This window comes from Condylostylus longicornis, unplaced genomic scaffold (genome assembly GCF_029603195.1).
Source record: "Condylostylus longicornis isolate FDR11 unplaced genomic scaffold, ASM2960319v2 ptg000016l, whole genome shotgun sequence".
Taxonomy (NCBI): Eukaryota; Metazoa; Arthropoda; class Insecta; order Diptera; family Dolichopodidae; genus Condylostylus; species Condylostylus longicornis.
The window spans coordinates 1,232,550-1,246,279 of record NW_026577985.1 but is presented as its reverse complement, the minus strand read 5'-3'; the positions used below and the strand labels follow the sequence as shown (position 1 = coordinate 1,246,279).

Below are 13,730 nucleotides of genomic sequence, written 5' to 3'. Positions count from 1 at the left end.
ATATTTTATATATGTTTACATACATAAACTTCATAGATAAGAGCGCAATATGATACGTTTATACTATAGACAATGATTGTAGTTCAAACAGATTACTCGGGCGAATTCAAAAAAATGTTTTTTAGATTTTTGTAGAATTGGAAAAAACTAAGCTTAAATATTTCAAATTAATAGGAAAATAATTTAATATTTTTAATGTACAATCGATTAAATTAATATTATTTTGTGGTTTTGTAATTTGATTACATTAAAAGATTTAAGTGTTTGTTTTGCGGTTACATTTTGTATTATTCAATTATTTTAGTTATTCCAGGTACTTAAACCTAATTTTACATGTTCATACATAATATATATTTTACATTGTCATTAAATGTAATAACAATTGATCTAATAAATAAGTAAGGTAATTTATACAGCTAATCAATTTAACTAGAAATTTAATTAACAAAATATTCAATTGAAGTATACTTTTAACTAAATTTTAAGTTACCGGACTAATAACAGGTACTCTAATTTCCATAAAATTGAAAATTTAGGTTTATTGTTTTAAAAGAATTCCGTATAATTTGTTATTAATACATAAAAAAAAAATCTGATGTGGTCAGCACATAACCGACCGCAATGTGTATTGTCTAGTTAAATGAAAGTGTTACAGAATATTATAAAAATGTCTGTTAAACATTCCTTCCAATTTTTAGGACATTAGAAAGCTTATAGTTAACATACCTAGAAAAATGTAAATTTGGTTCTTAGTAGAGTTTCACTTTGTACTACCCGAATTCCCTGAAATGCTCGCCAGTTATTTTCGGTAACAACCAGAACTCAAATATTAAATTTCAAGAAATTCCATCGATTCGTTCCGTAGATATGGTGAAAAATGTAAAAATGTAACACGAGGAATTCAAATATTAAATTTCAAGTTGCCGATGCCTGATTTCTTCCAAAACATAGGAATTTTCGCGGACGGTCGAGCTGAGCTTATATATAAAATTTCAAGTAAATCGCTTGAATATTTTCTTCAAAATATTCAAAAATGTAAAACAGGCCCGCTAAAAAGTGCAGTTCCCTCGGCCTGATATATACCAAAAGTTGTTCAATCCGTAACATGGTGGAAATAAACTTACATATAAAATTTCATCAAAATCGGTTCAGCCGAACTTGAGATACACGCGTGCACACACAGATCGACAGACCGACAGGTTGCTAAAAATAGTTTATTTACACTTTCCTACTATGGAGAAGTGCATTCCCACCGAAAACTAGATATGCAAAATTTGTTGCCATCACATAATCTATCTATTGTATGCACAATACGGTCGGTAAAAATAAAAGTTTCAAAAGATATAATCCTTTTTGTGTGTGATCATGTGTGTTCCAACTTTATCGTTCTGTGTTAATTATCATTCTGATTCAGTTTCAAATATCCAATTTCAGGTTTTCTTGAATCTATAATAAATAATTATAACATTTTAATAACTTTTTTTATGTAAATTTCGTAATTGCAAAAAATAAAAATTAACAAAATTAGATACATACGTAAACTTTGAAAAAATAACAGTGCAAAATACTCGTTGTTAATATTATAATAAATATTACCTAAGCAATTTTCAAATTTATGATTTGCTATTAGCTCAGTGAGAAATTAAAGTGCAATGATTTTTTTTTTTTTTTTTTATTTTATTCAGAAGATAAAGATAAAGAAATTTAGTTATGAAAATTCAAAGTAAAAGTAAGTTAACTAACTAAAACTAAATTTTTTTAAAAAGTATTAAAATATAGATGAATTTATAAATTACATCTTATTTATTTAAAATTTAAAAAAAAATTTTTTTTTTTTATTTAAATTTAAAGTTGTGTTGTGTCGCATGATTTTTAAAGTTTAAAATTAAAATTGAAATATGTATATTAGGCACAAATTTTTAAGAAATTTTTTAGTTCTTTTTTAAATGATTCAATATTTTGCTCTGACTTAAATCTGAATGATATTCTTTAACGCACTCGCTACCTCTTTTTGTTTTAAAATCACCCGCGTGCCTAGTATAGTAATTATGTAGTTCTGTTCCTTGGTATAGAGTAGAATTACTTATTACATGTTTGTTGATTATTTTAAATATATGAAAAACTTGTAAAAGTTTGTGTTACTGAATGATATTTAATATATTAAAATCATTATATAAGTTACAAGTTGGCGTTCTAGCCTCTAAATTGTATAAGTTTTTAATTGGCTTGTTTTGCAAAGTTTGTATTTTATTAATATTTTGTTTGGATGATGATCCCCAGATAATTAAACCGTATGAAATATGCTATGAAACATGCTAAAGTAAATTAACCGTTTCACTGTGGTCGGTAATTCATTACAACTCTTTTTAAATATACCCGCTATTCTTCTGAATTTTTTGGAGACAGTGTCGATATGTACTTTCCAACTAAGGTCTTTATCTAGCATTATGCCCAAATATTTGTAACTATTAACTTTTTCTATTGTTTAGAAAAAGTTTTTCTAGATTTAGATTACTAAGAGTTCTGCAAAAAAAAAAATTAAAATAACTTTTTCTAATTCTATCGCGAGTTTAATTGTATTTTTCATTTCTATCACGAAAATTTCACACATATTGTATTTCTACACAAAATTTGTAAATGAGTTACATTATTTATTCATTAAACTTTAATTAAACTTACTACAATTTCATAAAAATGAAGCTTCATGGTGTTTTAATTAAGTTTACCTTTATTTCAAAGTTTTTCGCATATAAGTCGCAACAAGATTTTATAATTAGTGTGAGTGGCTGAATGGTTCGAAATAGTTTGGAAATTCTAATTAAAATTAAGAGGTAACGAAAATTTTTACTTTTGTTGAACTTACAATATTTTTATAAAATATTCATTGCCAAAAGCACAGAAAATTAATCAAGTTCTTTTTAAGTTTCCATTCTTAAAAAATAACAATATTTTCTCATAATTTTTGTACAAAAACAAACAAGATTTTGTCTCCCACACTGCATTAATCAACGACTTTTTCATAAAATTTACTTTTTCAATTTTCTAAATTAAAATTATCAATTGTCTAACATTTATTTCAGAATTGAAACATGATTTATTTAATAGCAACAGAACAAACTTTAATCTCCTCGAATATTTTCCTTTAAATATTTTTTCTTTGTTTTAATAAAAAAGAAAAGTTTTTCTATAAAAATAACGCACTTCGCTACACATAAACAAGAAGATATTGCGAATATTTTGAAAATATTTATCTAGGTATAACTACATAAATAAGTGACAATAGAAATACTATTTCCTTGAAACATCCTTGAACGGAACGTGAACACCAGCTTTAAAAACTTTGGTGTTTTCATGTTTTTCTTCGTTTTTTGTTCCTTTCTTTAAACAATTTTTGCCTAAAAGTTTGAAAATATTTAAGTTTTTTTTCTACTCATCATCTTACGAGTATTTTTTATTTAAAAAAGTTGAAAATCATTTATCTTCTTTAAGTATATTTTTAGGTTTTACAACATATTTTGCAATAAAATCATAAAATACAAAAAAAATATGAGAGATATATGAACAAAAAATCAACATGAAAGCAAAAAACTTAGAAGCATAGATTTTGTTTTTCCTTGTCAAATTTTTAATATTAAAACGGAAGTGCTGGAAAATTAATTTTCCTGGGGAAAAAAAATACCAAAATAAGCGCAGTAATGGAAGAAAAATATTGAAAAAGTAAAGTAAAAAATACAAAAGAATTTTAAGAAAAATAATTTCTTTCAGTTTTTTTATTGAAAAATGTCAGACAAACCTCAAATAATTAATTTTTTCAGTTCTTTTGAACTTATGTAACTAGGCATGTGGAGTAAACCAAAAAAAAAATAATGATAACCAACCGCAATGTATAATCCCTAGTTCAATAAAAGTGTTAGAGAAGATTATGAAAATATGTTTTAAACACTACTTCTTTACAATTTTAAGGAGACTAGTAAACTTCTAGTTAACATATCTAGAAAATTGTAAATTTCCCTCATAGTATAATTCCGCTTTGCGCCACCCGAGTTCTCTGAATCGGTTAGTCAACGGTAACAACTAGAACACAAATATCAAATTTCAAAAAATTCCTTCGATCCGTTCCATAAATATGTAATGATAATGTAAAATATAAAACAGTCAGCTGCAAAAATATAAGTTGAAACTCATGATTGAATAATTCTGTGCATATCATACAATGACGTATAAAAAACTCGATTTGAAGTGACGTAAAATTATAAAAATTGTTTAGTGACGACTAATAACACTGATGGAAAATCTCAAAATCAAGAAAAAGTTTCGGCATTCGTTGTATTGACACAAATCGATTAAACTACTGATTTTATTTAAACTATCCAAGACCAAAGTTTCGAGACTTAATGCTTAAAAAATGCTATATTACTTTAAAACAGTAGGAAAGCTTTAAACTTTTAATGTTCAATAAAACCAAATTTTTTTTTTTGCGACAAAGTTATGGCATATCTCAGCCAGATATTCACCCTACTTTCAAAATTTTTTTTGCTACATAAAAAGAAATTTCCTAATAAAAAATGTTAGGTACAAAAACGAAATAGCCTATTTTTCACGTGATTCCATATTGATATATGAAGCATTTAACACCATTTACCATTTTACAATTTAATTTAAATGAAATTTAAATTCACCATTTTACACTTTTCAATTTAATTTAAAATTAACAATTCATAAGCATAAAACGTGTTTCATTAATCACTATCGTGTTAAACAAAAATTTTTTAAAAATTAATATTAAAATAAATTATTTTACAAATCTTACAAAAAAAATTTTAAAATAATTTTTAATCTCTTTGATGACCTTTTTATAGGATAATTTCTGCGTGACTTTGGTGAACGAAGATGAATTTGTGCTAATTAATTTAAAATTAAAATCGTCAGCTTCGTTTCTGTCTTTCTATTAGTTTAGTTTCAGAATGTGTTTTAATCTACCAAAGTTTTTTCAAATATTTTACTATTTACGATCTAAATAAATTATATTCAAAATTTATTGATCTTAATTTTTAATCTAATTGTTGATTTTATTAAACGAAAGGTTCGTAAAACCAATACTTAATATTAGGTATAAATCCAGCGTTTTGATCAAGCAATTATTCCCTTTTTCTAAAATATTTTTGAATTTACATAACGTTACATGGTTTAATACAAGTACATGAAACAAATTTTAATTATAACAAGTAAAAACGTTTCAGTCGCTATAAACCAACTAAATAATATCCTGCTCTATGACAGTCTAAGTTTAAAAATTTATTTTTGCAACTTTTAGAAATAACTTTGATTGCTAATGCAATTATTGAACCTGTCAAACCACTTAATAGAAATTTCACGGATATTATATCTGACCTGTCAGTGGACACACGACTGCCGAGTTTCATGAATCTAGGTTTAATATTTTTCCAAATACTTAAAATTAACTTTCGGAGTCGTATGGCAGCTACACGAACCTTTTAAGTCATTTCAACAAAATTTCAGAAATATATATGACTTGAAATTGGACACGCGACGGCCGAGTTACTTAAAATCTGCTTTAATATTTTCCCAAAAGTTTAAAATTAACTTTCCGAGTTGTACGGCAGCTACCCGAACCTGTCAAGCAATTCGACCGAAACTTCAGAAATATATCTGACCTTAAACTGGACATACGACTGCCGAGTTTCATAATCTGACTTTATTATTTTTCCCAATTTTTAAGATTAATTTTCGGAGTTTTATGGCAGCTACCCAAACCAGTGCAGCCATTCCTTAAAAATTTTCACATATGTGAAGTGTAATTAAACACATCTTTGCAAAATTTGATATTATTATCTCTATTACTTTTTGAAATATTTAAAAAAAAACCTCTTTGAGTTGTATGGCAGCTACCCAAACCCGTTGTCCGAACGGTCGTTGGATGTTTGTCATTGGCACAAAATAAAAAACTTGTGCAAATTTGGTGTCGATAGCATTATTCGTTTTTAAGTTATCGTGCGATCGGACGGGCGGACGGATGAAGGTTGGACGAACGGACATGTCTAAATCGTCGCAAAATTTTACGCTGAGCAAGAATATATATATATATATATGTCCCTTCACGATGTGCAGGGTATAAAAATTACAATAAAATTCAATAAAGTTAAGATATTGTTGTTATCACGTTATTCAATTATTTATATATTATATATTTTTTAATTATTAGAGTAATAATTGTGGAATTTAGTGTCAGTTTTATTGACTTGAAAATTGTGTGAAAAAAATTTAAACTCTTAAAATTAAATTATACCATTTATTATATCCGCACGACTTTTTAACTGTAATAATGTAGTATATTTGTCACGTATACATGCAGTAAAATACTATATTTTTCCCTACGTAAAATTGTAATAATGATATGTTTTATATACAAAAAATTGTTAGTTTTACTACAAAATATTTTTGGTAAATCTGAATGGTTTTATATGGCGCCAAAATAATGATTGATTTTAAAGAAGATCGAATTTGTTAATTGCTATCGACCGTATTGTGTATACAATAAGGCAGTTTATGTGATGGCCACAAATTTTGCATACCAAGTTTTCGGTGGAAACGCACTCTTCCATGGTAGGGAAGTGTAAATAAACTGTTTTAAGCAACCTGTTGGTCTGTCGTCCTGTGTTTGCACGCGTATATCTCAAATTCGGCTGAACCGATTTTGATTAAATTTTATATGTAAGTTTATTTCGACCATGGTACGGATTGATCAACATTTGGGATGTATCAGGCCTCGAAAACTTGACATTTCGCGGGCCTGTTTTACATTTTTGACTATTTTGAAGATAATATTCAATCGATTTACTTGAAATTTCATATATAAGTTTCGGTTTACAAGGTTATCAATTTTTATTAATCTTTACTTTTTTCATTGCATTAATGTTGATTTGTTTTCATCATATACAATAGTCGATGTTATTGTCAGAAACAAAAAAATTATATGAAACCTATAAAAATGTATGATAACTATTTTTGTACAAACACAAAATCAGAAACCGAAAAAGATTTATTGTCAGATCAAATTTATACTGCAGGATAAATTGTCACTTTTTTTGTATTCTTTAATTTTTAATTTTTTGGCCTAAAATTTTTTATATGTACGTTTATATTGTAAATTACGCACATTATTATATAAATATGCATATGCATATAATATTGATTTTTAAATGGTATTCTTCAGGGATATGTGTGTATTATTTTTGTATTTTTCGAATGTTAATAAATGATTTATTTAAAATTTGATGATTAAATTTTATATTAGGAACAAATAAATAATGTGTGTAAAATTTACACATCCATATATTCAAAATATATACTCACTTCAATATACTTACCTTCAAATGACAACAGTATGTAAATGGTAGCAAAAGTAAAAAATCTGAGGTGATCAGTGTTACAGAATGTTATAAAATGTTTGTTAAATACTTCTTTCCAATTTTTAGGACATTAGTAAGGTTATAGTTATCATAACTATGCTCATTGTTTTAATACGAAGAATTTAAATATTAAATTTCAATGAAATCGGTTGATTATTTCTCTTTATATACTCAAAAATGTATATTTGGCCCATAGTAAACATCCAGTTGCTGATGCCTGATTTCCTCCAAAAGTTAAGAGTTTTCGCAAACGGTCGCGCGAAACTTATATATGAAATTGTAAGTAAATCGTTTAAATATTTTCTTCAAAATGTTTCCATCACATAACCTATCTATTGTATACGCAATGTGGTAAAAACTGGTAGAATCATATAAGAAGTTAACACATGAGAAAATAAATATGAAGTTACGCTGTTTTGAGGTTTGTTTTTTTATTTGCTTTTATTTTTGTTGAGGGAGAATAAATCTATTGGGAATTCCACTGAATTTTTTTTGTGCTTTTTAGAATTAGATTTTATGATACCAAATGATTTTATATTTGTTTGTATTAAAAATCTGAGTTTTTTATGAAAAATTTATATTACATTATAAATATATAATAATGAGATCATTTGTTTTAAATATTATTATAAAATTTGATTAAATTATGATAAACATTAAAGTTCTCCCTTTTTACCGATAGCATTGAATACAATAAGGGAGGTTATGTGATGGCAACAAATTTTGCATACGGAGTTTTCGGTGGCTTCTCTGTAGTAAGGAAGCGTAAATAAACTATTTTTAGTGAGGTGTCGGTCTGTCTTTCTGTCTGTTGAAATTTTGTATGTGAGTTTGTTTTGACTATGTAACGGATTAATCAACTTTTGGGATATATCAGGCCTTAGAAACTGAATTTTTTGCGCGCCAATTTTAGATTTTTACCCATATAAAGAGAAATAATCAATCGATTTCCTTGAAATTTAATATTTAAATTTGGAGTATTAAAGCAATAATTTTTTGGAACGATCAGGGCTCAAACCAAACTGGTGGCCAAATTTACATTTTTTACCATATCTACGGAACGGATAAATGAAATTTCTTGAAATTTGATATTTGAGCTCTGGTTGTTACCAAAACTAACTGACGAGCTTTTCAGGGAATTCGGATGATACATTTTCTAATGATCAGGGTTCGAAAACTAAACTTGAGACCAATTTTACATTTTTTACCATATCTACGGAACGGATTGATGGAATTTTTTGACATTTCATATTTGTGCTCTAGTTGTTACTGAAACTAACTGGCGAGCTTTTAAGGAATTCAGGTAGCACAAAACGAAACTCTATTAAGAGCCAAATTTACAGTTTTCTAGGTATGTTAACTAAAAGCTTATTAACGACACAAAAATTGAAAAAAAGTGTTTAAAATGTGTTTTTATAATCTTTTGTAATACTTTCTCTTAACTAGACAATATTATACATTGCTGTCGGTTATGTGCTGACCACATCAGATTTTGTTTTTATTTTTTTTTTAAATTTGAAATTAGATTAGATTTTCTAAAAGATTTACTTCCTAAATGAATAACACTTTTCGTTAACTAGATTCTGTTAGGTAGAGATTAGAGAATTAAATGAAATATCGATTTATAATTTTGTTTGCGATATTAAAATGAAATTTGTATTACATATTTTTTATAATTATAATATAAAGCTTTTAAACAATTAAAAAGGTTTAATTAAAAAACACATACAGCTGTCCATTTTAAGTTTTAAGAACTCATTTGTGATCAACACAGTATACTCATATCTGGTTTCATGAACTTGAAATCGGATGGTCGCCTACATTTTATTGTAAAGATTTGTCAATAAAATCGATAGGAAAAGTTCACTGGAAAGTCGAAAATTTTCTTCATTTCAATTCTAAATACTAGTATTATAATACGTACGAAGATATAAAACTTTTTTTTGTTACTTAATGAATGTATTTTATGCAAATATGAACACATCAGATATCATTATGTCTATAATTTTGAGTAATTTAACGCCCTCTAACCATTATGTAAAATTTTTAGCTGAACATTTGAAATTAAAAGTTAAAAAAATTGAACTACTAAATCCTCTAAACCAAAAATTAAACCGCACAGTTATCGTATACATATATGTATAATTAAAAACAGTACTATATTTTACTGTATCTTGTATGTCTAAAATATTGTAGATGAATTAATGAAACACAGAATGTTTCAAATTGTATGTAATGTATATTGCTGTATACTGATATTATGTGTTATGTGATTTTTATTTAGAATTCTAAATATTTTAATCAGCCATCTCAATTAGGTACAATTTAAATAATTAAATATGTATGTACATACTTCAAAATTTGTTTTTTTTGTAATACATAAAATATATTATCTCTAAATCTATACACATTTATGTAAAGTACGTATATACACTTGAAACATATAGAACAAATTAATTTAATGATAGTGTAGACGAATAAATTTTCAGGTAACTAAGTTGGAAAAATTTGAATTTTAAACTAATAAAATTCAATTTCAAATTGAAACTATTTTGTACAAGTTTTTAAATACAACAAAATATAAAATAATTTTTTAAAATTTTATTTTTTACGAACAATTACAAAACATAAGTAAATTAATTATTTAATATGCACCTACACAGACATTTATGTTCAAAATTCTGCGTTTATTAAAAACTCCTTTAACAGCATAAAAATACTTATTTCCAGTTATCTGGAACTGTATATTCCAATTGAAAATTAATATTGAAAATTAACATTAAAATCAAAAATAAAAAAAACAACTGGAGTTGAAATAAAAATTGTTAAGGCGAATTATGTAAGGCAGATTTTAACCGCAACGCTGCAAGAGCATCAAATAAATATGGGCATTAAAGAAAATTAACTCATAACAATTTAAAAATCGTCAACTCGTCAAAATTTCAATCAATGCTTCATTTTCTCAATGCAAACAATATTTTATTGAAAATATGCGAATAATATTTTTTAAATATATTCAAAGATATTTACAAACCTATGCCAAGTCGGACTTTCCTTTGTTCCAATTTAATAGAAAGTTAGACTATTTATGCGTTCAAAAATGTTTGGCATATTCTCAAAACTTTAAATAAAAACTGCAAAATTAAAATTAGGTTTCCATATATAAGAACTACATGCATTACGAGTTTAGAAAAATATCAACCGTTTAATTCTGTGCAAATTTAGTAGACTCCATACAAAAGCTTCTCTAAAAGTGGACTACTATGACGAGATGACACAGAAACTATGAGTAATTCTTACACTAAATTTTTTCTACATATGTCTCCAAAATTATGTTTTTTACTAATTACTGCAAGAGGCTACAAATTACGGATAATATTGAAACCATAACGATAACCAATAAATTTTCATAAATTGTATATAGCTGCCTAATAGAGAGTAGAACCTGGAAACCTGAAAATCCTTTTTCAATGAAATTATTTTTACTTTGAAATTTCTAACAAAATCTCCCTTTATAAGAGGAATTCCTATGTACTCTATGAGTGCAATAAATTTTGTTAATTTTGCATTCATAGCCTACATAGGAATTCAGCAAATAAAAAAATCAAGATATGAGATTATGAAAATTATTGACAGAAGAAATAAAAAAAGAATTACACCCGATGCTGAAAAGAGAAGTAGAAACACAAAAGTAAAAATAAATATGTCTCTTTTTAATTTTAGTGAAAATTTAAATGCCCGGTTTGACTCATGCCCAACATTAAAAATGTCAGATCAAGAAAACAAAACAAAAATGTGCGTGACGTTTTGTACGATTGAGTATTTCGGAAATTCTATTTGATTTCAGAAAAAATATAATGGAATATAACCTTCTTGTACCAACGGATAGATTTTTTAGGGGAGGAATAATATAATATCATTTGATCATACATCTGTCTATGCATATTTACGTTATAGTTAGCAATCTCTATTGGCTTTTTCTTCGCGATACCATATTTATTTTGCACGTCAATTATTTTGGGCTGGTTTTCCGTTGTGATACAAAGCACATCCCGCTTGTCTTTCCACTTACTAATATAGACGTTGCCCTATCTTGTCCATATATGTTCCCCTTTTTTAAATTTTTTTTGCATTATTACTTTTGGATTCATTTTGCGATTGGTACGTAAGGTTCCAGTGGTATGAGTTTTAAAACTAAGTAATCGATTGGCCAATCCGACACTATTATAGTAGTTATCCATAAATAATGAAAGGCCCTCCGATAAATATGATTCCATTAGTCTCATAATCACAGAATCTACTACAGATAAGGAAGATACCTCATGTGTTACTTTGCCTTTATATATATCTAGATTTAGAGCATAGCCATCATGTGTACAAAATTCATAAAATTTAATTCCGTACTTATTTTTCTTTGATTTTATAAATTGCCGAAAACTTAGTCTCCCTCGACGTAGCATCATAGATTCATCTATATCCATAAATTTTTTCCAGGTTTATATGCCGTTTGAAATGAACTATTTACAAGCTCCAGAAGTTCGGAAATCTTAGTAAGTCTGTCATTATTTGGTACGGATTCACAATGTAAGCAACGCAATAGCTGTTCAAACCTACGCCCGGTCATACATGCCCCGAAAATTGCATGATTTTTTAGGACATTAGTAAGCTTATAGTTAACATACCTAGAAAAATGTAAATTTGGCCTTTGTAGAGTTTCGCTTTGTGCTACCCGAATTCCCTGAAATGCTCGGCAGTTAGTTTCGGTAACAACCAGAACTCAAATATCAAATTTCAAGAAATTCCATCAATTCGTTCCGTAGATATGGTGCAAAATGTAAAATCGGCCCGCAGATCAGTTCTCGAGCCCTGATCTTTCCAAAAAATTTATATGTTCATTGATTTAATACGAAGAATTTAAATATTAAATTTCAATGAAATCTGTCGATTATTTCTCTTTATATATACGCAAAAATGTATATTTGGCTCGTAGTAAATTTCCATTTGCTAACGCCTGATTTCTTCCAAAAGTTAGGAGGTTTCGCGGACGGTCGAGCTGAGCTCATACATGAAATTTCAAGTAAATCGGTTGGATATTTTCTTCAAAATGTTCATAAATATAAAACAGACGCGCTAAAAAGTGCAGTTCCCAAGGCCTGATATATCCCAAAAGTTGGTCAATCCGTGCCATGGTGGAAATAAACTTACATATAAAATTTCATCAAAATCGGTTCAGCCAAACTTGAGATACACGCGTGCACACACAGACCGACAGACCGACAGGTTGCTAAAAATAGTTTATTTACACTTCCCTACTATGGAGAAGTGCACCCCCACCGAAAACTCGATATGCAAAATTTGTTGCCATCACATAACCTACCTATTGTATACACAATACGGTCGCTAAAAATAACGTTGGGTCAAACCAGAGGTTTTTATTGCAGTACTTTTGAAAAACTGTTTTCAAAAACAATCTATGTATTGTTATCACACTATTAAAATTATTTTTATTCATACACGAAACTATTTCCAGGGTTGCATATATTTAGGATGAAAGATTTATGCAGTCTTTGAAATAAAGCAAAATTAAATTTAAAGAAGGGTTAACACATAATGCTCGATTTTAAAGGTTAATTGTATGTTTTAAGAAAAATATTTATATTATATAACGGCATAGATTTTACCGTTATCTTTTTGCGTTTATAGAAATTCTTTATTCTATAGATTTATAGAAGGTGCCAAATATTCAAATTTTAAAAAATTTCAAAATTTTCTTCTAACAAAATAAACTATTATGAATATCTAAGAGCTACAAAAATTTCAAACTCCTGCACCGCATGGTGTAGGAGAAAAACAGTATCAAAAATTTGGAAAAAAAAAAGCGTTTTAGATAACTTTTTTTCTCTTTTTGGAAAATTTGAAAAATATTTATGGTTTCACTGGAATAAAAAGTTAAAAAATGCCGTTTTTAGCGTTTTAGGGGGGTATAACTGTTAGAGGGGGGAGATAGATGAAAATTTTGTTCTACGGAAATAAGTTTCTAGTAAAGATCTATGTGCGCAAAAATTTCAACTTTCTATCTTCAAGGGTGTAGAAATTTTGTAAACAGACACATGGACAGAGTGAAACTAATAAGCTCAAATTTTTGCTAGAAAAGTGCTAATTAGAAAAACGATCAACTGAACAGAACTTTGTAAAAAGAATAAAATAAACTCATTTATATTTTTTGTTTATTTTTACAAGAGAAAAAAATCTAATGTGGTCAGTAAGAGGTGTTGTCTAGTTTAGCAAGTGTTGCACAAG

At 27.3% G+C, this 13,730-nt stretch overlaps 1 protein-coding gene across 1 annotated transcript; it reads right to left on the bottom strand.

The window, feature by feature from the left end:
- Positions 1 to 4,568: 4,568 nt before the first annotated feature.
- LOC129605873 (piggyBac transposable element-derived protein 4-like) lies at positions 4,569 to 12,054 on the bottom strand. The gene is given in 4 exon segments (XM_055515869.1): positions 4,569 to 4,627; positions 11,287 to 11,452; positions 11,570 to 11,905; positions 11,908 to 12,054. Coding segments are annotated over 4 exon segments (708 nt in total).
- Positions 12,055 to 13,730: the final 1,676 nt, after the last annotated feature.